Below are 26,964 nucleotides of genomic sequence, written 5' to 3'. Positions count from 1 at the left end.
ATCTTGAAAACATGCTACATAAACTGGAAATATAGAGTTTTTGCCACACATTCACATTCACTGCAGTGCTTTAATGGATGGCTTTAATATTATATGTAGTTTAGGGTTAGTATCTTGCTCAGGGACACTTCGACACACGGATTAGAGAGGCTGGGGATTGAACCATATAGCTTCCGAAGAGCAGAGAGTCCCGTTTATATCTGCCCTGCAATTTTAAATGTATTTGACATAAAAACTAAAATGAGGGATTCTTTTCATTACTCTTAGCTCTTTCATCTGGTTTAGATAAGTGTGGATATTTTTTACGGTTGCAAATATGTCAGATCTCCTGTTTAAATAATTTGGTGATGAGTTAATTAAGAAAAAATGAATAAGCACAACTTCATAATTTGAGAGGCATGCTTGTTCGCTCTGTCATTAATTTGGGTAAGAACATCTTTCATATCTGTTTGTTAAACAGCAAGCACCTAATGAGCTTAGTTTAGAGTTAAAGATAGAAACTCCGTGTTTGGTTATCACTGATCTTTCACCATCTTTTATGGGGAGGAAATTGTTACTTTCCCTAGTCTTGTGTTGCATATCAGGTGCTGATGACTGATCGTGGCGTTTTGGGTAACGAGGCCTGAAAGGAGAGACTAAGTCAGTGTGAAAGTTAGTTGCAGTTAGGGCTGCTCGATTATGGCAAAAATGATAATCACGATTATTTTCACTGAAATTGAGATCACGATTATTTGACGATATTTATTTAACCCGTTAAGACCTACTATAGAACCAAGTCCACCAGAGCTTATATTATTTTTTTTACATGCTGTAGTGCCATTTGTGGGAGCATTTCAAGTTGCTATACATCAATACAACTGTTATAGCCCATATTTTAATAATATGTATGCATTAAGTCCATAGTAATTACATAAATTGCAAAAAAGTGCAATAAACTACAAAAAAATTTGAAAATCGCTTTTGTTTTCTTTACATATATACTTGGAGAAATTTAAGAGGTTTATCCCTCAAAACTTTAAATACAATAAAGTTGCAAAAAATAGTTTCCCACCACAGGAAATTTATTTTGAGTGTCTTCATTGTTTTATTTTGGAGATACAGCAATTTTTATATACTGCAGGAAAAACAAAAAACAATCCTATGATGCAAATTTGCAAAGAAAACAGCATGTGCATCATTTCACTGTGGGAAGTGTTACGAACAGCTGATAGGAACGGCAAAGCCTGTTTCTGGAATATTATGTTTTTGTTCCTGCAAGCGCTTTTTATGCAATTTTTGCAAAGCTATATGTGGAACGAAACCGTGACCGAGGACAAGCTGATGGCATAAGATGTAAGTACAACTCCTCCGGTTTCATATGCAAAACAAATTATTGCGCTAGCTTACACAGTTCAGGTTCTACAGGGATTTAAAAATAGTTACGCAAAACGGAGCGTGCTGCTCTGACCGGCTTTAAAGGGTTAACAATGACTTTAAAAAAATAATATAAAATAGTGTGCAACACCACTGAAGTTTTTTTTTTTAAACTCTCTTTTCAACCAACGGCAGTCACTCTCCTCTCCAAATAACTTCTGCTTAGCTTTCCGAGCTTCCCTCGGGTCCTCTTAATCAGCGGTCTCCAACCTTTTTTGCGCCACGGACCGGTTTATGCCCGACAATATTTTCACGGAACGGCCTTTAAGGTGTCGCGGATAAATTAGGGAGGGGCTAATAATCGGCTCAGTCATTTTTAATGATCGTTGAAAGCCCAGATCGTAATCGTGATTAAAATTCGATTAATTGAGCAGCCCTAGTTGCAGTGAAAAAATTAGGAGCTTTCAGCATCACCCCATTTCACCATTTTAGCACATAAGAGGTCAATTTACTGTGAAACCTGTCCTGAGATTATTCAGATGCTTTCCAGGTTACCGGTCCATGCTGGACTCGAGCCATGCAAGCAGTTGGGGAAGTGGGTCGGAAGAGAAAGGCTTAATAATGCACTAATTCAACCAGTTTGACTTGATTTTCACTGACCTCTCCTCAGTGTCTCAGCTTAGGCAGGGATATGAGAGGGGAGGGGTGGGGAAGAGAGAAAATCCAATCAGGGAATACCTCCAAAATAAAAACCTGTTTCTGAGTGAATAAATTGAAGGAGGCAGGATTGCATTGCAATATTCAACAAAGGCCAAATACAGGATGCTTTGTTGGGCAGTAATCACACGAGGGCCATTTCCAGCAAATTCATGATAATCCCAGAGAATGAAGGTAATGGAATAATCATAAGGCTCTTGTTTGCGCTGCATAATTTTCCGCATGGAAATCTATTGGCTCCTACAGCTGTTGAGCCAGATGGATGTTGGGTTGCTGTGTGATAGCCCTCTGGTTAGCTCCCACAATAGCCCTTCATTGACCATGGGACCACACACAATGGCGATTGTTGACCACTGGAGCTGCAGACAATCAGCCCTGAGGGTCAAACGGGTCATCTGCGAAAGCATCCCTCATTCAATCCTGTTCACCTGAGGCTCGCTCCGCCTCATAAAACCCCAATCACTGCTCTGCTGTCTGGCTACGGGGAGGGAAAATCATTGAGTGCCATGAGCACATCACCATAAAATTGACTTATGGACTCATGCAAGGTATACAGATCATATGATATCTTTAGAAACTGGGCAACACTCAATAATGTCAGTGGCTCCAGCAGCCGGATGAGCCATACAGACAAACATTGCTGCATGCAGATGACATTGATTAATCCCGTTTCGCTCTGGTAGGAACAAGCTAGCTTTTAATGTTGGAGTTTAGCATTCAAATAGCTTCATCTTATAAATCAACCACTATAAAAGGATGTTCAGTTTTTTTAATACTTTATCTTTGATTATTTAAGAAATCAGCATTTAAAGGTTAGAACCAGGTTGGAAGGATGAAGCTAAACTAATTTAAGACAGACTTTTTTCAGTGTGTAATTGCATAATCTTCTAGCCAGTGACTTTCCTTTAAAATGGTGCGCCATCAAAGAAGCTTTCCCTCTAATCATTGTAATAACTCTGCCCTGCACCTCAATTGGATGCTTGGCATTTGAGATAATGTGCCCACAGTGTCATGATAAGTGCTTTAGAGCCTCAAGAAAGCAATCGAGTACAGTGTTGAAATGCAGATTGCTTTCAAAAAAAGAAGCAGGCTTCCTTTCCAACCTGCAGTGTGATTAGCAAAGTTTATGGTCTGTATTGCCAAGGCAGGGAAAAGACTGAAATGGACTACCTATCGGCCCTGACAGGACCCAATGATAGCAGAGCTGGCATGAAGGTCATTGCCTCTTGACTGGTGAAAGTGTAGCCGGCAGGCGAATATGGTGAGCCGGACTGCACTCAGCTCCCTCTCTCCCTTCTCAGTGACTTTTAACAGAGTGGAGACAAGGCTAGCATCAGCCGCAAACGCTTCTGACAGTGTGCATTAGCCACGTCAGAGGAGACCGGGTTCCCTACAAACAACACCTTATTATAACGCGACGCACTGCAGCAGTTTGAGGCAAAACAGGTCCCTCCGCTTTTGTTGCCTCCGCTCCGTCGCTTTGTTTGCATATGAGCGAGTTCCAGCGCAGGATATTGTGGAGAAACATTGCAGAGAATGGCTTATACAATGAAAATAACCGCTGGCGATTTTTTGTAAAATATGTCAGAGAGAATTAAAACCATTTTACAACAAGAAGCAGCACAAACCAGAAAGCTTCCTGTTATCAGACTTGAAACTCCAACCAGGAGTTTCCACCTTTTCTTTTCCTCTAACGTACCCTTGCAGCGATTACAGGAATGGCTTTCTATTTTCAACTTCCTCATCTGAAATTTACAGAGTTTTTGAGTGGGTTTTGGTTAGATAACTTCATGGTACAGTAGGTTATTGTTTTAGTTTACTGAGTAGCAAAAAAAACCATTGTGTAGGTTAATCAGCATCAGTTCATCAACTAATCAATTAACAGTTTCAAAGACATTGGTTGGAAAATACAATATTTAAAATACTGAACCTTCTTCTTCGTAGCTTCTGCAGCTTTTGGGCCAAATCCTGATTGTTGGTGATAATTCCTGCACTATCGGTTCTTGACATTGACAGCCTGGAGCTTCTGCACACCCACCTGCATTTTAAAGACTGACCAGTACAACAAACATCCTCAGAGACCAGCTTCTTCTAAAGTTTCAGGGGTAGTTTAGTGAAAATCTGTGTATTTTCCAGCACACAAAGTGGCTCTGAGAGTATCAAATTAACATTTTGGATCCATGGTCCTGCGTTTGACTCCACAGAGTTTGCATGTTCTCATGCATGTCTCCCAAATGCTTGACGGAGCTGCAGAAGCTGGTGATAGCCTAGCATACTCAGCCAGATGGTGGACATGTACATGCTCATACAAGTTAGTTGTGCTTGAGTACTTTGCTCGCACTATACGTCTACACAAGTGGCACACCGCTTTGGTTACATCCTAGGTTTACCTCTTTCATCTGGTTTAAAGCCAAAGAAATCCCAAATTGGCAACGTTATATTTTTTTTAGTGCTGTTAGCATTAACGCTCCATCATCAGGACAAATGCGATTAACAATTAACCCATTTGGAGCACAGACTGAGTCAAAATCCCTGAAATGTCTCTGTTAATGCATTTCAGCCAGTTTGTCCAAAGTTTGTTCGTTCTGCGCTCCAGATGGGTTGAGTGTGTTAAATCACTGTTAATCGTGTTAACACCGCCTTAACACTGACAGCCCTAATTTTGGGGGGGGGAATTAGCTCATCCATGTTTGAACTTCTGTGTTGTATATGCGCAAATCAGTCCATGCATGATTACATTGCTCCACCCGATTATTGGACGGACGATTGTCGGTTGAAAAATTTTTACATATCGCCCAACCCTAATGGCACGTGCATACAACTGCAGATATTATGAGGGAGAAGGTTTGACTTTTTGCATACATTTGATTTATTTGCGAATGAAAGCTTTTAAAATGTGTAAAACGCAGGAGATTATTACCTTGATGCGTCCTGGTGCAACAAAGCTTCAGCTACAAACATCTGTGCCAAATGCTCCAAAAGCAGCTTAAAATGAAGTTAAGGTTGCTTTTTCAGATTGAGGTTATTATAATTAAACTAAAACTAAACTAAAAGATAAATAAAATAAAAACTAGAACTCTACTAGAACTCTAGAAAGTTCAAATGAACTTAAACATTTTCAAAAAAATAACTACAAATAAATAGATAACTAATGTGGAACAAGCAAGCTCACTCTGAACTGAACTAAAAGCCCCACACTGTGATACAAATCAGCATTCACACTCCCGTGACAAGTGTTCTTGTAAATGCCCTGAAGCATTTAGTAGCCAACTTTATTTTTGTCAAAATCTGCTCCACTGCCAACGCTTTTTAGAATTTCTACAGAACTTCATTAAATTTTCTATTCAAACCTGTTCAGCTCCACTCACTTCTTTAGTTAAACCGTATTTCCCTGTTTGTTGAAGCCCTGAAGCGTCACACGCAGGTTATCCAGCCACACCTCGACTATACCAACAACACATTCTGAAAGACAATATGAAGCTGTCCTGACGCATGTATGCTTTCCCCTCTGGGCTCCAAACCTGTGATGCCTCACACAGCCGGGCAGGTGATCTTTTGTGTGGGAGGGAGTTGATGATAAAACACGGACAAACACATTAACTCCCAGTGTGTGCACAGTATGAGAGCAAAGAGCTTCAGCGCAGAGAGGAAGGGAACTGAGCAGTGAAAAAGCAGAAAAGATGAATGAGGCCTCAAAACAAATAAAGGAGAAAAATGAAAGACAACTGTGCAGCAGGCTTTCTCCCCAGTGTATAGGAAAAATACAGCAGCACTATTGTATTGTCTAGCTCTGCTGCTGGGGCCTGACAGGCCCTTTAATGCTGTAGAGCCGTCTGTAAGAGGCTGTCATCAAAAGAAAAGCACAGGGGACCAGAGGACGGTCGGTCAGGGCCGGGCCACTGTGCGGGGACACAACCAACTGGAGCACCTGGAGCTCAGAGCGGGCACACAAAAGACGCACACACCGATGCTGACGCACAAACACAGCTACACACACATGAGATGACCATGTGGCGGCACACACGAACCTCTTTTTTAGTGTATTTGCTTGCACATGAGCAAGCAATGATAATCTGAGTGCACATGAATGCTCACATGCTGCACACATAACCAGTAAGAATGTGTGTAATATCACCAAAAACCTGACAGCAGTGGTCAGTTGTTAAATGCAGTTAAAGCAGCAGCTGTGTGGTGGTGACCTCACGGGGTTGTGTTAGTAAATGCATAAAAACAGTGCAAAGACAACGAATAATAGTGGTAACCAGGAACTTGGACTTGAGACGCTTGTTGAAGACGAGCGGCAACTTTCAGGGTTGAAAAATGAAGCCAGCACAGGGGTGTCAAAAACTGCAGTTCCTTCTAGTGGCCACTTGAGGGTGTCTGTGATGAAAATCAATCCAAATATACTTCCATGATATAATGTCAAACTTCACAGCGCAACATAAACACATTTACAGCCTGACGCTAAAAGTGGTTTTGGCCTTTATGAGTAATTTCCACCTTCGTGACAGCTGTACATAACATGGAAGTTTTACATGACTCAGTAATTTAAAGTGTACGAAAGCTTAAAATTGTTTAGGGTGTGGCCTCTTTGAGTGACAGACAAGTCCTGAGTAGTCTTGTTTAGTGCCTAGTTTGGTTCAGCTATCCAGATTCTCTAATAAGTTCATTGTAATTTAAGTCTGTCTTTAGCTAAACAACATTAGCATCCCACAGATTTCCATTGCTGAGCAGATTCTGTAGGGGTACTGTGCAGGTGAAGCAGCACTTTTGTCCATATAGTGTGTCCTGGATCCTCTTTGGGGACTAAGTTCTACACTAAACTTGTGCAACCGTTTAATAACAACCACAACTTCTGAGCAAAACACAATTTTTCTGCTGATTATTTTTTTTGGAGCAAAAAAGCATGAATTTTCTGAACTGTATAACTGAAAGTAAATCATTACCCAGCTTCTTGAAACAGTGTTGTGCTCGCTTTCAAAGGCAACTGTATTCATGACTGATTTTCTGGTGAAGGTCATATAAGAGACAACGACAGTCTGCCACAGATTTACGAGTAACTGTTGGGATATTGAGCAAGACGTGAAAGACAGTAAATCCCGCTTGTGCGACTGCGCATCGCTGCAGCTTCAACAGTTATAATTACAACCATTCTCTGTCAGTGTCTGACAGCTGGCTTCCCGTAGGAGCAGATTCTCTCTCGTAAGTGAAAAACCCAACGTTCACTATAACCAACTCACCTAAATCTCTCTGCTGAACAACACTACCTGCCCACAAATTGAAATTTTGCATATTCACCGCAGCACCAGTGAACACCGTGACCTCGATATTTTCAGAAGTGTGTTTGTGTGCCTGTTTTGGGTGGTAGCTGTTGTGGCGACAGCATAATGTATGCAAAGCTCCGAAGCCGAGTTTTGGCTGTTGAAAGCCAATAAGGCGGTATCAAAACGAGGGCAGAGTTAATTAATCATCTCGGCTTCCTTTTCATGGCCCTCCCGTGACTGTCCCGGGGGCTCGTGTGTGTGTGTGTGTGTGTGTGTGTGTGTGTGTGTGTGTGTGTGTGTGTGTGTGTGAGGCAGCAAAAGCAAGGCAGGGAGGCAGGAGGGTGGTGCAGGTTGCAGCTGGGGGTTATTAGCATAAAGTAATGTGAGCCAGTAGACTGCTGAGCTCCTGTAAGCCTGCTGCAAACCTCCAAGGACAAAACAGGAAACTAATGACACCAGATTTATTCACTGACCACGGGGAAAGATAATTAAAAGACAGTAGATGACGCTGCGATTTAAAATCATTTACCAACTACGCTTCTTATGACATTTTTTAAAAACACCACATCAGCTCTTCAGGATGCCGTAACCAGTGCATTTGAAAAGTCACAGTGGTGGTTTTACTGATTTTGTGTGACGAGAAACGATGCCTGCCATCAATCATCATCACCATCAAACTGTGACTCTGGATGCCGCTGCTAATTAAACATCATACGGGAAAAGCAAAATGTTTTCCCAAAGATTTCATACATTTATATTGTTTTGTTTTCTGAGCTCTTCCTCGAGCCGTCTCGCCGCCACCCATAATTAGTTTTAATCTTTTGCAGCTGCGAGCAGCTCATCTCTGTCTCTCGGTGCAGTGCGATGTGGCAGCTCAGCTCCATCAAAACACAAAGGTCGCGTCCAGGCTCACACCCTCGTTTATTCAGTCAGTAGTTCGCTCACTGCCGAGGCACAGGTGTGCTATCGCACAGCTGCTTTTAGGATGCAACAATTGGGACGTGTTGCTTTTTGGCTAAATGCTAATAACCTGCTGTTTAGCACCAAATCACAACAACAGTCACCTTGAGTCGCATTACGTTACACTATAAAGAACTTACAATAACACAGAGAGAAGAACACTAATAAAAGTGTATGGCTGTAATGTTCTGCAGAAATAATTTCTTTAAAACTGCCTCAATCAGTATTTTTTCAGTTCCCACCCTCACCCCTAGAAATAAGCTAGGTCACTAGCTTTGGTTTGGGAAAGGCCTCATCGTGATACTTGTGAGAGGAGCTGACAACCAGAGAAAAAGGGGGAGGGAGGTTGGGGTATGAAAACAAGAGTAAATGTGTAACTGATGCAAGTAGGCATTTATGACCAGAAGGGGAGTGTTTGGGGTGTGTTCCAGCTCCTGAAATTCAGATAAATGACCTCCAATATATAAGCCATGAAATGCAAAAAACTACTTGTATTAGCACGCTTGGTTTTAAACCATTAGCAAGTCACAGTTTTCAACATAATAGCTGCTTCCAGCAAGTCTTTCCATCTTGCATAATACTAAAAAAAAATGGAAACGATTAAGGGAACTGATACGGTACGCTTATTATGGTCCGCCTGGGATTATGTAATGGATGAAAACATGCAAAATGAGATGGATATTGAGTACAGAAAGGATCTTTTTGTCCTTTGTTATATTTTTATTTTCATTATGGCCACAGGGCGAGCTTTTATTTTGGCAGCACAGTCATTGCCAGCTGAGGAGATTAAAGAAAAGGGAGAAAAAAAAGCACTCCTGGTCTTTTAAGGTGCTTCGCAAGCAAACGGAGCGCAAAAAGTCAGCATTTGCTCTCGGCCTCAGAGCGCCTAATGCTTTCATTCAATTGACAGTAAAAGCAACGTTAACGGGGAAGAGTCGCTCGTGGCCCTGACACAGCTTTATTTTGATTTAGGCTTTAAGTACATCGTCAGTATTGAAACTGCGGTGGTGAAATACTGAGCGCTATAATGCAAACATTGATGCCGCGTTGCATAACAGCCAAGAAGAAAAAGAAAAAGCAGGACATATTCTGCAAAATAAAAGTCTTTCAGGCTGGAAAAAGACTCGTGGGACTGAGTGTGCGTGTGCGTATGTTTGTATGTACGTGTGGAGGTTTGGGATTGTTGAGGGGGGGATTTCTAAAAGGAGCACAGGGAGAGATCTGGGCAAGGAAGAGTGAGAGAGTGAAATAGGATGGAAAAATGCAATCATGCATCGCGGCCCTCTCCAGCTCCTCGTCGTGTGTTGCTTCCCCCTCCTTCCCCTCCACGAGCCATTAGTCACTATCCAGCTCCTGTTAATGTAATTAGATAAAGGATATATGGAGTCTCGGAGCTCAGCGGAGACATTTGTCTGCATAATTGTGTCCGAGCAGTGGCCGAGGCTAAGAACCCCTGGATTTCCACAAAACACCTCTGGCTTACTAACCCAGAAAAGGAATTTACAGAAGGACAGAGAGAATGAAAGAAATAGACGGGTAAAGATTAAAAATCCTCTCTAAAGTAATCTGTTTTTTACAAAATATCTGTTGCTGTGTTCCCTGTTTTCCTGCCAATCCAATAAGCACTGCATGTCTTCCATTTCAAAACGTATAAACCCATCCGAGAGTACAGAGAGTCGAGCATCAAAGAGTTGTCATATCTGAAAGGCATCCTCCAACAAAAGGTGGTGTATTTTTAGATCTCCTGTTGCCAGAAGAAGTTCAAATGCTGGATTCTCCTCCCCAAAATGCAAACCCATCACCACATCCTACTAATAAACTGTCACATGTTGTGATCCATCTCAACCACATGGGGTAAATAACTACAGATGGCAGCAGGTCCCCTGACTCAGACCTTCTGGAGGGGTATCAGAAATGTAAAACAATCTCAATTCTCGCATCTAATTAGTAGTAGTCATAGCTTGCCAGCGAGTGACCTACATATGAAACACGTAAAGTGTTGGAGATGCATGACGCGCTGCCGAGGACTCCGGCATTCCCGTGCACTTTGCGAGGCTTGGACATGCACACAGTGAAAAGCAAAGAGAGACTCAAAACACTCTGATTCCTCTTTTTGATTAATCCTCGACAGTCCAACAGAGAGCATCCTTAGAGAGCCACATACATTTAAAAGTAGTCAACAAACAGCCACTTTAGCCGAAGACCAAAGATGCAAATACAAAACGCACACTCCAGATTTGAACTACTACTTCCCTTTGCTCTCTGCTTGGCTTTAACATTTCCTCCATCAACATCTCTCACTCCTCCCTCCTGCACTTCTTACCCAGGGCAATTCCTGCCTCCTGTCTGGGGCACAAGCAACATAGTTGGGTTTGGAGGGCAGGATGTTAGCCTGATTATCACCCAGTCAGACCTACATCCAGCTCCAGACAGCCTTCCTCTTGCCCCAGATACCTCCTTTGCTTGCGGAGGGTTGGAAAGGAGGGGGGGGGGGTGAACGTATGGACCGGCACTCACCGCGAGGAGCTCCAGCAGGGGGATGCTTCGGATCTTCCCGCTGACCGACACAACGCCGTGGTCCACGAACTGGCTCATCCTGCGCTCGCTGTCTCTCGTCTGCTCGCTTCCTCTTCTTCCGCTTGGTTCCACACTTCTGCCCTAGCTGAGTCTCAGCTGCTGCCTGCCACTGGGTGTATGTGTGCGTTTGCATTCAGCGGTGTGTGCGCGCGCACGTTTGTGTATGTGTGTGTGTTGGAATGATGATGCAGCAGGCAGTCGTGCAGCCCTGGCAGCAAAGTGCCTCTTCTGAGTTCTCTCCTCGGCGAGGCCACACCGGCATTTTGTCAATATTTAACCAGCAAAGTCAGGCTGGATTAAATCACCTGGGCAAGACCTACAGCGCATAGTTACCCAGGAGACTTTGTGTGCACTCATGTTTACATGTTTGTGGCTGAAGCAGTGAATTGTTGGTGTTTGTGAGTGCGTGTGAAGACATAAAACATTAACTCATGTCACGCAGAGGAGTCTGATTCAGACTCTGAGTTGGCGGTTTTGCCCGTTTTTGGCGACTCCAGCTTCAGACCAGAAACTCACACTTCTGCCACTTCAGTATTACCACTGCTGTTACCACCGCTGGCAACAATCTTAGGCCATGTAAGTGTAAAGAAGCTAATGAAGCACCTCTCTGACTTTCGCCTAACGACTGTTTCTCAGCATCACAGCTCTTATGACTTGTGAACTCTTGCAGGAAACTACTGTGTGCCGATCTGCAGACATTTTACTTGGAAGACATGTAAGCGGAAGGTCAGAGGACAGATCCTGTCTTTATAAACCACTTGTTTTTATCTACCTTAATTAACAAGGAGCAAAAGTTTTGGTACTTTGAAGCTTTCTGGGGACTATTTGCAATTCACTGCCTATTGACTCAACACATTCGCTGAGAATTTATTTGCATGCAGGTAAAGCAACAGCCTTGAGAGCAGCTGAAAGCAGACACAAGCTGACATGCAATCTCAAACTGGCTGGCCATTGTTTTATTACCTTTTGTAATTTATCTGCATTCAAATACAATAACCGGAACAGGAAGTCTTGGCCTGGATTTCCGTTGGCTACAGTGCAAATCCTAATATATTGGCTACTGTCTCCATATTGATTTAAACACAGTAATCTTTGTTATTTAGCCACAATATTAGATGATAAGGACACTGGTCAGAGGCAACATTTGAACATCTGCATTTTTAGTACAGTTGCCCTGATAAAGCCCATTCACTGTGGTCACATGCTTAAAAAACAGTTACTTAAATGTAGTTTGGACCCTGGAAAAGTATTCTAGACCTTTGTTTCCAAGGTACGTGACAATCTACAGCTCAAGCTGCCAAGGAAGATCACGTGATCGTATCAAAAGGTTCCACAACAGCCTCTAAACTGACCTCTTGGTTAGATCGCTTTCCGTTGTTTTCAAGATCCCGAGTCAGCTTCTGCCACCTCCGCTGACCAGTTTCCTGAGTGACATGCTGAGAATGAACTTCAAATGTCAAGATGGGGGTTTGGATTTACTCACAGTGGTTTGGTCAAGTAGGCCACACAATAGATAATGGCAGTTCTCTCATTCAGAGTGTAAAAATGTGGAAGTGGTTTTGGGGGAACTTCTACATTTCTTCCTAAAGTGTACACCGAGAGTAGTTTATTTTTGCATGCCTGATTGATGTAGTTCCTATCTGGTCTGTAGGAAGTTTCAGTAGATGATTCTCAAACTTTAACCATTTAATGGTGTCAACTACAAAAACGTTGACCACTGAGTCTTTGTCCTTTTTGGAAAAGTTGTTAGAAATTGAGGGGTGTAAAAGTTTGGACTTCTGGGTATGAAAACCAGGAAATTATTATTAAGTAGAGCCGACCGATATATCAGTGGATATTAGCAATTTGACAATATCAGTGTCTGCATTTATGCAAAGCAAAGAAGAGACCGTGTTGGTGCTACATTGCCCATAAGAGAGCACTCTGCAACTTTTATGTTCACACATGCTTGAAAACACCACGAACACAACAAAAATCTAATCTAAGAAGATTTCCGTAGAGCATAACGGAGTAATCCCTGGCTTGTTGTCACAATAAAGCAAAAAGGTATTTTTTAACTATACTCTCGTTTTATCTTAGCAAGGACTCAGAAATAACTACACATAACAACTTTTGGGGAATTCTTGATTGGTTTTGTTTGTCTGAAAGAAAAAAATATCTGTTGATCTGCTAGATTGGCTTTAAATCAGCAAAAATCTGTATCTGTCTTAAAAGTCCTATATCAATCAGATTCTACTCTTAAGTAGACAGTTCACATACTTACTATAAATCTTGCACCAAGGATTGAACTCATAAGATCAGCCAGGCTTCAATATTTCAACCAGCAGTGAAACTATATAATGCATATAACACAGACCATATATGTAAAAGAAAAACGTTGCTACCTTGACATCACCCACTGGCTGGCAGATCTCAATTTAGCCTTTTTGATGTTCACAATCTTTTGGGTGGGGTTTGGAGCCAGAAGTTATCACTTGTGTACAAACGTGTACAGTGTTGAGTTATAAGTTAATGCTGCCAAGCTTTGTTAACAAGCAGCAATCATTTTGACTATATATTTAAAAAAAATCTGGTGTTCAGTGACTCTAGGATTTATATAAAAACTCACCTCTTGTACAACAGCCATAAAGGGGGAAATGAACTACAGACACCAAAATGTTTTTGTACCAGGCTAAAAACTTGTTTATTTCTGCCTTAACATTTGGCTTTTCAACATTAGAGCCTATGGGGGCTGACTCACTTCTGGAGCCAGAGGAACTGCAGTCTTTGGCACTTCCGAGCTGACTTTAATTTTCAGCCCTGGCAGTTGCTGCTTGGTATAAATTACATGATCTAGAAGCTCCAGTGGGACTATTTCAGAGGAGTTTTTCCACTGACATCTCCTAAAATGACATAGTTACATTTTGCAAATGTATAAATCACCAAAAAAAAGCATACATGTGCAGTTTTACAGCTGGTATAGCAGCAAACCATGAATATGAGTCCTGCTCCTGCTGACCTATATAAGCTATGCTTTTTTTTTCCAATAGAGAATAAAGCTCATGACCTTAAGCTATCACTGTGATTGATGGGAGATGAGTGGCAGGTGGTGCTCCTGTTCAAACGAAGATGACAAACTCATCAGTCATCAGACGCCTGGGCGAGCTTCGCAGAGGAATTTATGACATCTGACAGAAGCTTCACACTGGCCAGGTTTTATGGAGCAAACAGAGGTGATGCAGGTGCAAAATCATTGCCCTGCCCAAAAGGATTCCTGCAGATGAGTAACCGCTTACCATCAAAGCAGTTTTCATTTGGTAATGGAACTTTAATTAAATAGAAAAGTACTTTGAATTCTATTGTGGTTTTACTGTTGGTTTAGAGATGAGTTATTTGACTGACACCAGTGCTGCCAGTCATCTGTTCATTGAACCAGTGTGAGCCATTACACAATACAAAGCTATGCAGAACACATAATGAACATTTTATCACTTAAATGAGGATCCATGTCTCTATAATAAAGACAGAGATTTTCATAATGCATCCTTTGGCAATTTAGGGATGCTTCATTTGTCAGTGAAAAGGCATCATGACACTAATGCCCATATAATGGTTTTGGTCTGGAATGGTCCGAAAATTGAATCTGGATGGGAATGACTGAATGTTTTAGTAATAGATCTTTAGCAAATGAGACAGTCCATTTGTCAAAGCTGCAATAAGATTAATGGTGAAATAACATAAATATAATATTATAAATTAAGGCCAATTATTGTGTTTGGAATGGCCATAAGACAGCAGTGAGGTAGGAATTACTAAATAATTTACATCATTTATCAAGTTGGAAACTATTTGCAAATTACAAGGTAGTCAAATTCCAGAGCATGTGCATCATGTATGAATCCAATGAAGAAAAATCAACCAGCCCCCAACACTTACAGTTTTCACCTTTAACCCTTTTCTCCAGGTGCGAGGAAGCTCTGTAGGAACTCACCCGACAAGCCAGACCAGTATAGGTGCGACAGAGCGCCCAGGAAGGCAGAGGGTAAGTGATTCAGAGGTCATTGTGGCACTTCACGACCACCAACCAATGCAAAGAGCAACTGCAGACTAAGAACAGAAGCAGAAATTCACTAGTTTTCAATGTTTTTAAGACAATAAATGGAAGATTAATGAACAGTAAAAATAACTGCTGGCTACAGCCCCTATTGAAGGATCAAGCAACAACTCTTTGTCTCCGACTAATGAATTTTACTACTAAATATGCACCAGCTATTCATATACTATTTTATCAATATGTTTTTCATCTGTGAGATGACCATGAGCCAGCATTTTCTGATAGATTCAATCAAACATAAACACTATAATCCATCCAGGAAAGATAAACTTTATATGAGCTGAACATAGCATCTGGGTATAGAGAGTGAAGACCTGCTTTCCTCTCGTGGCACCTTGCTACTGGATCACTGCGGTATCCTATCTATTCCCTATGCTATACACAGTGGTGTTTTTCTGCAGGTTAATCTCATAGTTTAATAGATCCGTTTTGTAGCACATTAGAAGCACATTATCTGCTGACTCAACTTCAACTTATATTTATACTATTCACTCACGTGTGTCATTAGGGATATGCTAGCTGAGCATAGCTACCTTACCTCTTGGCCAAATCACTACTAGCATATCTTCCTAAGTGTCAAGTGTTTAGTTATTCCTCAGGCTCCTTTAGTAACAATGACATGTGTAAAAAATGTAGCCTGTTCATAGCTTTGGAGACCAGGTTCAGACCCAGCTCCACAGCTTTAAAAATCCTGTAGCTAGCCAGATCCCTGTAGTCAGTGCAGGCAAAGATAGCTTAGCCCGAGGATTGCATTTCATTATTAGTAATTAAAAACTTCAGGCTCTCTTTGCTTACTTCTCACCCCAAATAGGCTGCAGCAGATGGCCATCCCATCTTAAGCCTGGTTCTGGCAGAGGTGTCTTTCTGTTCCTGTTAAAAGGGAGTTTTTCCTTCCCACTGTCGCCAAGCGCTTACTCATAAGGGGTGGTCTGATTGTTGGTTCACTGCCTTAAAATATAGGTATGCACAGTTATATATTTATACCAATCTATTTATGAATATACAAAGAGAATTAATCATAGGAGATGGTTAGTTTTTACCTATATTTACTGCTTTTGTTTGTGTCCCAGTACCACGGTGGTCACACATTGGCCTTAACTTATATACGAGTGAGTAGCATTAGCAATCTATAGCCAAAAGTCAGTGTTGTTTATGTTTTTTAGCAAAATTGAAAGGAAGTACACCACTTTGTCTCGTGTGAGTGAAGATTTAACCCTCCTGTTATGTTGCGGGTCCGATTGACCCAGAACATAAGAGATGTCACATGTCATCTGCATCGCTACAGAAAACGAAAAAAATCTAAATTCTAAAAGAAAATTGTAAAATAATCAGTGCCAGTGTTTCTGACACTTTTGGATGAGTAAATTTGCCCTGGGTCAAATTAAACCAGGAACATAATTGGTGTTCCTGGAAACCAACATAACAGGAGGGTTAAGATTGGGTGGGCCCTGTGGAATTTTCTGGTTTTTAAGTGGGCCGCAGCTCTCTTAACTGTTCATTTTAAGAAACTGCGGTCTCTTGTGAAATAAATTAGAAGATAAAGCAGGGTACACTTTTGGGCGGGGCTATTTGTGTTTGAATTCTTATCATTTAAGTCTCAAGTTCTCGAAAGTGAGTCAGACACACACCTCACCTGTGAAATCTGGTCTCAAAGGACAAATATGTTGACAGCTGTTTTCTCTTGCACTTTTTCAAGGCGTGTCACACCTACAAACAAGGTTTCCTTTGGAACTGGTTAGTGACACACTATCTTAGGCCGACCGTAACATGTGTCATCATGAGCTTCAATCCTTATCTCTTAATCCAACCAGCAAAGTGAAAACTGAAGCAGAAATCTACAAGTTAAAACAACATGAGTCAGAAAATGCCAAAAAACAAGTGAAAAAACACTAACAGGATGCAAACCATGATCTCCTATCAGATAAATCTGTGGCTAAAATGGGACCTCTGTCTCTGAACAGACTACAACAAGCCAGCTCCCCACATTTAAAGCCCTGGTCTTGGGAAACCATGCATGAAAGAGCCCTCTCAGAGCCCAGCTGAGGGTTTGGCTCAGCGTCCGATGAGGAGGATGTGATCACAGGGCGGCCTCTGTGCGGAAGAATAGCCAGGACGCGCTGCCGCACCACCTTCTGCCTCCCACACCCACACCCAGTCTGCCAGGAGGCTATACAAGGAGCTTGTCCCCCCAACCCCCACCCCAGCTGCAAGGTGAGGAGGTGGGTTTCCTCTCTGCTGACAGATGCAGCCCCTCCTCAGCCTCCTCTCACTGGGCTCTTAATCTGCACGTCCAATCCTGTTAGCCGCCCTCTGTCAGTTTCAAACCCAAACCTGCAGCACCAGTTTGATCCAAATATGGTGCCTCATCTGCATACGATAAACAAACATCCCTGGAGATGGATCTTCCATGCCAGGTGGACGAGGTTAACACCGTGGGTTAAGCCCTTCTGCCTGGCTCATGTTTCAAGTTTGTCTGCTTCTGAGAAAAGAGTATGCATGTTGGGAGCCATGCAGTAGACGCTCTTTAAGCTATATACAAAAAAACATATCAGAGAAAAGGCTTATAGGTCCGTAACAGTTCTTGCTATTCAAAATTTAAAATGACTGGACCGAACAGGAGCCAGCTTTCCTTTGATGATTTCAAACATGACTTCAGTTTTTTGAAATATAAATCCATTTTCATTTTGTGGGCTTGTAAAAGTCAGACGTTCATAGAGGATGAATATGGTGAGGCACGCTGAAATCAAAGCTGCCGCAAGTTCACTGCATTTAATAACATTTCTCCACAGTAAAATTATAATTTTTTCAAAAGACCAAATTTATATGGACCACACTTTAAGTTACTAGTTCCTGGTTGCTTAGTGATGTAGTTTCCCTCCTTGAATAAGCAATGGAAATAATGGCTCTGCTTATTAGATGGCAAGGATCTGTTAACTGTTTTTTTTTTTCAATCCTTGACTAAACTGGATAAAACCCATTGAGATGAAAATGTCAACACAAATGCTGCCTTTCAAGTCATCTACTTGTATTACTGACTCCCTATTTCAATAGAAAAAAGTAAATTAGCTTAAAACCTACACCAGCTTTGTATAAAATTCCACTGGACTCTCTTAATTCTTCATGGAATAGATTCAAAAAGGTGCTAGAAACAGACTTTGGTCCATGTTGGCATGACAGCACATCAACTGCTACAAATTTGCACATCCATGACCAGAATCTCCCCTTCCACAAACAGAATTGGCCTAATGGATAAGGCACTGGTCTCCTAAGCCATGGATTGTGAGTTAGGGTCCCCTCTGGGGAGATTTCCAGCAGAGTGGCACAGTGGGATCAAATTCATCTTCTGCTAGGATAGGACTTTTGGATAGCTGGCCTTAGAAGTTATTGTTGGAAGAAAACAGCTCATCATCATTTCTAGTACCTTGTTGGATTCCCATTTTGTCTTCAGAACTGCTTTAGTTCCTAATGGCAAAGATTTAACAAGGTGCTGGAAACATTCCTCTGAGATTTTAGTCCATGTTGACATGACAGCATCACATAGTTGCTGCGAGAATCTATTGGACTGAGATCTGGTGACTGTGGAGGCCATTTGAGTGGACTCATTGTCATGTTCATGACTCAAGTTGCTGTTGGAAGACGCCGTCAGAAGATGAGTACAAAGTGGCTGCACAGTGGACAACAATACTGAGGGAGCCTGTAGTGTTTAAACAATGCTCAGTTGGTACTAAGGGGCCCAAAGTGTACCAAGAAAATATCCCCCACACCAGTCTGATACTATTATCTTAATGTTGCTACAGAAATCAAGACCAGGTGAGGTTTTACCTATCTTGTCCTATTTTGGTGAGCCTGTGCAAATTGTAGCCTCAGTTTTAAAGCACCTGGTGTGGTCTTCTGTTGCTGTCAAGGTGCTCTTCTGCATAGCTTAGTCATAACAAGTGATTATTTATGTGACTGCTGCCTTCCCAAAACAGTATGGCCATTGTCGTGTGACCTCTGGCATCGACAGCAGATTTTCTCCCAGAAAACTAACTGGATATTTTCTCCTTTTTTTGGACCAATCTCTGTAAACCCTAGAAATTGGTGTGTGGGAAAATCCCTGCAGTTTCTGAAGTACACAGAACAGCCCATCTGACACCAACAACAATCCCACGTTTAAAGCGACTTAAATCACCTTTCTTCTCCACTGGCTCACTCATTCTGATGATTGGTTTGAAAATCTCTAAGCCACCTTGACCATGCCGGCATGCCTAAATGAATGGAGTTGCTGCCATTGATTCGATTTCTGCATTAACAGGTATACCTAACAAAGAGGTTGCAAAGCTTATATATTTTGAATACATATGTTATTTTACTGGATTCTTGTTTCATGAATAAATGGGGATATATGATTCAAGCTTCAAGCTTTGGTTATACAAGCACAGTTTGTGAGACTTAAAAAAATATAGATATGATTTTTAAAAAAAAGACTAAATGTTGCATGACCAGGAAGAGCATAACTCCTTCAGGAAAGCTGTGAACATCTGATCTGGTCACACTTTTAAGTGTGGTATAAGGCATAACAGTGGCACAATCAAAGCCTTATGTGCAGTGAGACTGAAACAAATAATGTTTTCACCATCAATCTCCTTGAATAACTAATAATTTACTCCTAAAATGTGTGACTTGCTTATCTTGATAAACTTCCACTTGAGTCCAGAGTAAATTTGTGGACACAACGAGTGGTTTAACGTGTTTGATTGTGTGGGCAGATAACGCTGGCTGATAGAGAGGAGACTGTCCTTTCTTTGTCTGTGCAGACTTCAGGCCTCTCAAAAGACCTCTGTTTTTCTGGCACTGGGCTCCAAAGAGGGGAAACCACAGGCTGAATAGAGCTTGGTGCAAAGCGCTAATGTTTGGGGAACAACGCATGTGACTCTGACAGCACGCGGCCCCGCTATCAACTTTGATCTCACTCATGATTGGAAGAGGAGAGCTCATAATTGGCCCCTCAACTCAAAGGACACAAAGGATGGTCTCATTGGACGATGGATAATGGTGGTCCAATTACAAGGGCTGGCAGTGGGCCCTGGGCAAGAGGGGATGCACACAGAGCAGAAAACTCACTGTCACTACAAAGTAAAAACACTCTTTAATCAAACTGGAATGAACCCAAAAGCTTCCTCTTTTATTTTCCGACTGATTATTAAAGCGCCTTTGATTGTGCGATGACCTTGAAGATAGCGCTGTTTACAATGTGGACCTAGGTTCAGCAGGCAAACTGCACGCAACTTGTGACACGGCTCAGAGATTTCAGTAAGGGGGCACTTGAGAGGTTTTCATGCCAAGCTGAGAATAAGCAGGTCATTTAGAAAGCCTGGTTCATTATCACCCAAAGCAAAACTAGGTTATCTTTTGTTGCTCACCTGAAATAAATCTCTAAACTGTACTTGAACCTCTGCTAAGAGCAATGAACTCATTTTCTGACATTATTTGATAAACTAGCTCTCGAGGACTAGAGTTGGAGACCCGTGATCTAAGTCAAGCTGCGCGCATGAGCATGCCCTGTCTGCAACATGCCTCTTTGCAATTGGTTACTCGATTAAGATTGTTGCCAAGTAGTTGTATTCTGATTGTTTTCCAAAATAAAAGCAAGATTGCTGAGCCATGTATAAAATTCCAACTAGATTACTATTTATTGAGGAATTTCTGCATTTCTGTTTCAAATCTATGAGGTTTTGGCTGGACTGTGATTGTAAGTAGTTAATGTAAGTTTCTGTTTAATACGAATTTCTCTGTCTGTAGACAGCAACAGATTTGCAACCTTTGCCATATTATTACAAACAGATTGTCAAGTAATTTCCGACTTGACCCCATTAAATCACAAACCGACAGCAGAAAGACTGTCTCGTTCTGTTTTATCACCATGTTCATACATCAGGGTTGCTTGGAAGCAGCCATTTCAAATATGAACAAGATTTCGAGTTCAATGCACACGATCCAACAGTCTCCAACCATGTTTTTTTTTTTAATCTGCCAGTGCCACAAAGTCATTTAACAGCCCGGCTACATCACTGTTCGCCTATTCCTAAGTGCAGGCCCCTAAGTGTATGCCTTGCACTAGGTTACTCAAGAGTATCCAGCCTACTATCCATATTCAAACCATTTGCAGTCATGAAACTGAAACTGTTGATTTAGGACGCCAGATGAGGATACCAGACTCACTTTTATACTTATTTATCTACAACCACACTTAGACATTCTTTTTTGGGTTATCAAAATGTATAACGTGTCTTTGTGAATTATCTGTCAGATTTGAAACGGTATATGGTTTTTTTTTGTATATGATGAAAAAAGAGACCCTGATGTTATAATGACTATCCACAAAATATTAAATAATTGCTTTAATAAAAACATAAGCTATCTATTAACATTAATATTCTTGTAACTTGGAGGTTGGAAAACCAGACGATAATAATTATTAAACCAATTTTACAGGCAGATGGAGGCTGTTTAGTCTTATCCACAGCGTGTGGTGGAATATGGGGGAAACCTCTGGATTTCAGACTGGAGTCTAGGGAAATGGCAAGGTTGTAATCGCTCATCATCAGGCACATGAGAGCAGAGACGTTCCCATGAGACAAGAGCAGAAAAACGCCGCTACTTCAGTCTCTCAAACTTGACGAGTGTCTCGGAGTTTGCTGGCTTCCCACACCCTGCGGCCCCGTGGCTACCCACGCGGTGAGCCCAGGTATGCACGGTATGTCACCTGGCAGCTGAGGAAGCTGTCAGAGACCCGGCCGGAGGCTGGTACACCCCTGCCGAGAAACTTCATTTAAGCACTCAAGGTAAAGTGTGTGAGACTGAGAGAAAGGAGCTTTCCAGTCCGAGAAGAAATCTTTTTTATGTAACTGGCTCCCACCCAAAATGTCCAATCAGCCTGGGCTTCAGAACCACACTTTACACCAGTTACTCAAGAATCAAGCTGACAGACTAAGTGAGCACTAAGTGAGCACTCGTCCCATGAGCCTGGCACCCTGTAATACACATGGCGTGAGAACGAGGCCCACGCTGGGGACGGCATTGTCGGTGGATTTCTACTGTATAATTACACTCAATTAGTTTGAGCTGCTCAGTAATAATATCAAACCTCTCCATTTGTCCGCCTGACGATGTGGGAGCCAATCAGATTAGACTGAGCATTTCTTCCCATCCAGCTAAAAAGCCTGCTCCCCTGCTTAGTTTTATGTCTCCATTCTGCATTGTAACAACCAGCTATAATAGGATGAGGGGGGAAGAAGGAGAGGAAATCCAGTCTTGCCTAGCGGACTCCACGCTGGCATGCCATCTAATTCATTTGCACTTAAATTTAGCATAAACCAAACTAATTTGTCTGTTTTGGGGTTTGTTTTGGGACAGTTTTATTGTCTTATTTTCGCCGTTGGGGAATGAGCCAACGAAACAGGCCAATACAACAACATGGCAGCAAATCAGCACGTAAAACACTTTATACGAGGAGGCGGCTTGACAAAAGCCAGGGGGATTTAGCTAAAATCCAAATACTTTGGAGATAAACAGGAAAGCACTACCACATGCTGTTTACTCAATACAACTCACAACTATGTAGCAAGCGTTTAATCAGTAATGTGGAGCACTTGATTATTAACCCTCCCCTGCGGAGTGTTTTCAATTTGGCCTTTTGTTATCAATTATCTCCGAGCATGATTGCACTGCTGCGCACATCATAAATGCTGGCAGGGAAAAGAGTGTGGAAGAGAAAACAGGGACATGCTCTCACCAGTTTAGACATCCTTGGCTATTACTTCACTGTTTTAGGAAATGCATTAGACACTACATTTTAGACAGAAGCACATGAGGGTCTTTTGTTTGGGTACAAGTGAGGAAGAGAATTGGCTTTAAGCAATTTCTGCAGACATGCACTAAAACAAAGCAAAGAAGACAATGATACTGAAGTGCATTTTTGGCAGTGTTGAGCATGTCAGGGGTCAGGTCCATTGTGATGTTCCTGTAAATCTCTTCTTTAATAAGCACCAGTTTGGTAGCGACCTCCTATAGATAGGGTTGGGTTGTAAATAAATTATAATAAATGGAAAAATAAGCACATTTTCAGAAACTAGATGCTACTTGTCAACGCATGTCTTGCAAAAGCTGAGCATTTGGCCCTCACTATCATGTTGATGTGACGAGCTCAGGATGTACCTGACGGAGAACCTGGGGATATTGCACAAACAAAAGCATACCCAGATTTATCTTCTATTTCACGCTAAATAGGACCATGGCTTACAAAATTAAAGGTACATTGTGTAAAATCTCACCAGTAGATGTGACTTGGAGATTGCAGTCAACTTTCTTACCCAACCCAATTCAAGTGCAGACTCCTACCATACAACCACTATTCATCTGTAGTGAGTTTAAGGTGTCAATTCGCTCTTTACCTCAGCCGGGTGTTCACATCTATTTACTTTGGAGGAGGCTGTAAAACTTGTGAAAGGAGTCTGATATGAGTAGATGAGTCAGTGAAGCTCACTTTTCACCGTTGACAGTGAAACGAAGGTGAGTTGCTGAAGATATAATTAACTTTTCTGTTGGTATGTGCTGCTGCTTTTGTCTGTGTTAGCCTCTGTTAGCGGCTGCTAGCCTCTGTTAGCTGCTGTTAGCCTCAGTTAGCAGCTCATTATTATGTATGTTAAAGAGCCCTGACTTCACTGACTGTATCTAACAACATGTTTTATGAAATAGGACTTGAAATGAGCGATTGAGACCACAAACTCACAAGGAACATATGGAAAGGAAGTGAAAAGTAGTGATTTTGTCTTAGATTCCTATACCATCATTCTTCCCCTGATGAAAATTAGAAATACTACAGGTTTAAAACACTTCAATTCTTAATTTCTATATCCATCTTTTATATGCAATCCCCTACTCCCTCAAGTCCAAACCAGATGGTTTCCCATGAATGTCAAGAGGTTAACCAGTTAAAACTAGGGCTCAATGCTATGAGGTAGTGATTACATACATGTGCTGTTGATTCAATTTGGCCTTTCATCTCAGGCTGAATATACAAGGTCTGTGTTGTTTCCAAAAAACAATTCAACAGTGAGACCAGGTGAACATAGGTGTGAGAGTGGGCAAAGCTCCAAGCAATCTGCCAAGTATTTTCAAAGTCAAAGTCAAAGTCAACTTTATTTGTCAATTCTGCCACATGTACAGGACATACAGAGAATAGAAATTTCGTTACTCTCAAACCCTAGATGAAATAGCAAATGAACATTTAAATATAAGAGAGTGATTAAAAAATGCAAATAAAATAATTAAAAAGTAAAAATTTAAATAAATACAATACAATTTAACAAGAAAGCTATGCAATATACAATATACAGTATTCAGGTAAGGGTAAATGACATTGAGTGTACATTGAGTGTTCTCTACATTCCCACTTTAGATGAAGTTTGTGTACACTGCTGAGCAGAAGCAATCACCGCTGTGATGACAGCAATTCAGGTGGGGCACTTTCACCAAAGAATGACTGGAACCAGATCAGGAATAGATTTGCATCGGCTGATAACCTCCAGCACATTTGGAGCTTCCTTTGGAATGAATCCCGTTTAAAGCCAGATTCACAGACTTTAATTGAAGGAACATATCTGTGCTGCACACTTACTAAATATATCCTAAACTCACCTGAACTGTAAAAGTTTTTCATTTGTGTGTTTTTAATTGAGATAAAATGCAACATTAATGGTGTACAACAAGCAGCAACTCCTGGGTGAAGAATGGAAAAATAAAACCAATGCATATGTGCCAAAAGATGCAAAAAAAAAAAAGCGGAGGGGGGCCCTTTAGCCTCGTTTCAAAAGCAAGTCAGTCCTCACAGATTACCACATTAAAATGCTCAGCTTTACAGCAGAAATAATTATGTTTACAGCCTGGTACAAACAGTTTTGTTCTCCATAGGTCATTTGTACATTCATGCAGCTGCACAAGGTGTGAGTTTGCTTATGACTCAACCGTTTAAGTGTTATTATGGTTATACATTAATGGAGGTATGGGCATTTTGAGTGATGGATGTGTAAGCTGCTAGCTGTCTGCTACACATCCCCTCAGCTAATTGAATTAACTGAACAGGACTTTTCAACCTTGTTTGTCGTGTTGGTTTCTTTTAGAGTAAGTTTAATGCAGTTATCTGACAAATAACATAACTGATGTGCAGTTAGTTGTCTTTGCTCGAGCTTTTGTGAGTGTGTTTGCAGTGACTTAACACTAATTCCTCAGTTCACCTTTCCACTAATGATGGTCACATCTGGTCGCTGTTCAGCACCCTAAAATGAAACCTTGCACCCCAAAGGATACACAGGTATGAGTCCTGAAACATCATCAAACACAATCTTATTTTCAGCACCTCAATCCTCAGACATGATAATGAACCACACCAGTGTGTTAGACTCCACTGTGTTGGATAGACCTCTGACTGAGGTTCTGTGATGACCTACTTAAAGCTGGCTGGCTGCAGATAGCAGCAGCAGCTCACGGACCGTCCACGGCCATCGGGCTCACCGTGCACGTCCCAGCATGACGAAGAGAGTCTCCTCCGCAGGCGGGCATCAAATGATAAAAATAAATAGAAGCACAGAATCAACCCAGCAACACAGCTGTTATGTAATTCAAATGTTGCCCCAGTTACTCGCGAGAGCTGCTGCTGCAACTCTGGGCCATCACTGAGCTACATAACCTGATGCAGATTATATAGTCCAACCCAGACTGTTACATGAATAAAATGCTGATAACAATGACTAAGACTCCACTCCCTGCACATGCATTTACAATACATCAAACACAAACATAATCAGAAAGACGGAAAAGCTCGAGCTCTGGACAGCTTTCAGCAAACAAACTCAGGAACAATGAGGAAACACGGCGCATATGTAACTGACATTCAAGCCCTCTGATTGCCAAATTACCCACATTGACAGAAGCTAGGCCATGTAATCCATCCAAGAGGAGCAGACATAAATATTTTACCTGTTCCTCAGCTGACATATGGCATTTTGTCTTCATTTTTGTGTTGCTAGTGTGAACTGAAAAAGCCTTCGGGGGCGTCCCTCAAGTGGAAAATACATTTCATCATCACAGCAGGCCATGAAACTCAAGCTACTTTCTGCATGAAACATGGGTGTAATCTTACATAAAGGGGACAACTACTGGTCATCTCTCTGGGATTAATCTGCAGTCACACAACCAGCAGAGCCTGATTTTTCAAGTGACACAGAAGGAAAACGAGGGCATGAACGCTCATGCCTGTCGTCTGACGGAATGTCAGAAACCGCCTCTTGTGTTTTCTCAGATGCCTGAAAAAATAAATGTATCGGAGCCTCATATCCTCCCAGGAAAAGGAGTGTTTACAGGACTTAGTGGGTTTATCTGTGCCAGGGCCAGCTGGGCCACAAGGGCCATGGACAACATGTCCCGCATCAAGCACTGGAAGGATAAAGACGCAGGTCGGCCTCGAACTGACTGACTTTCGGTCGAACAAAGCCTCATTTAACTAAAGGCATGACGGCATGGTCAATAGCAACGTGCAATATGTGCATATTTGAGTATTGAGCGACATAATAACCCTCTTCTTCAACTTCAAGATTTGCTCCACTTTTCATGGCATGGAATCAAATCTGCTGCAAACTGCCACCAGATCTACACTGGACATTTACCAAAAATGCTCCAGGCGTCTACATGTCCCACTACTAAAGCAACCCAGTGCTCCTTCTGCTCCTGCTGCCCTGAGTAGGAATAAATCATTAGAGAGAGAAGAAAATAGTTGAGTTGGAAAGAAGGAAACCAATAGGAGAAAACAAAGACACAAAGTGAGAGTGAAATTAACAACATACCAAAGGCAGAAAGAAGCCGATATATTTAATAAAAAAAAGGAGAAAGTGGGAAAAGGGAGAGAAAAAAATGCATGCATGGATAGTTGAGTGGGCAAATGTGAGCATGTTGAATCATAAAGCC

General features: G+C 41.7%; 1 protein-coding gene across 3 annotated transcripts in view; it reads right to left on the bottom strand.

Moving 5' to 3' along the window:
• LOC146608113 (nck-associated protein 5-like) overlaps positions 1 to 26,964 on the bottom strand; it is a 187,296-nt gene that overhangs the window by 143,302 nt on the left and 17,030 nt on the right. The window contains exon 1 of one of the 3 annotated variants that reach the window (XM_085347470.1): positions 10,812 to 11,334. The exons of the other annotated variants lie outside the window; for them this stretch is intronic. Within the exon in view, the coding sequence (XP_085203596.1) occupies positions 10,812 to 10,889 (78 nt within the window). The 5' untranslated portion in view covers positions 10,890 to 11,334. Of the gene's footprint in view, positions 1 to 10,811; positions 11,335 to 26,964 lie in introns of those variants that run through there. 3 annotated transcript variants of the gene reach the window in all.

Source organism: Diplotaxodon limnothrissa, linkage group LG23, assembly GCF_057381915.1.
Source record: "Diplotaxodon limnothrissa isolate DT_005_m linkage group LG23, D_limnothrissa_male_GT1.1, whole genome shotgun sequence".
NCBI lineage: Eukaryota > Metazoa > Chordata > Actinopteri > Cichliformes > Cichlidae > Diplotaxodon > Diplotaxodon limnothrissa.
This window is presented reverse-complemented; position numbering and strand designations above follow the sequence as displayed.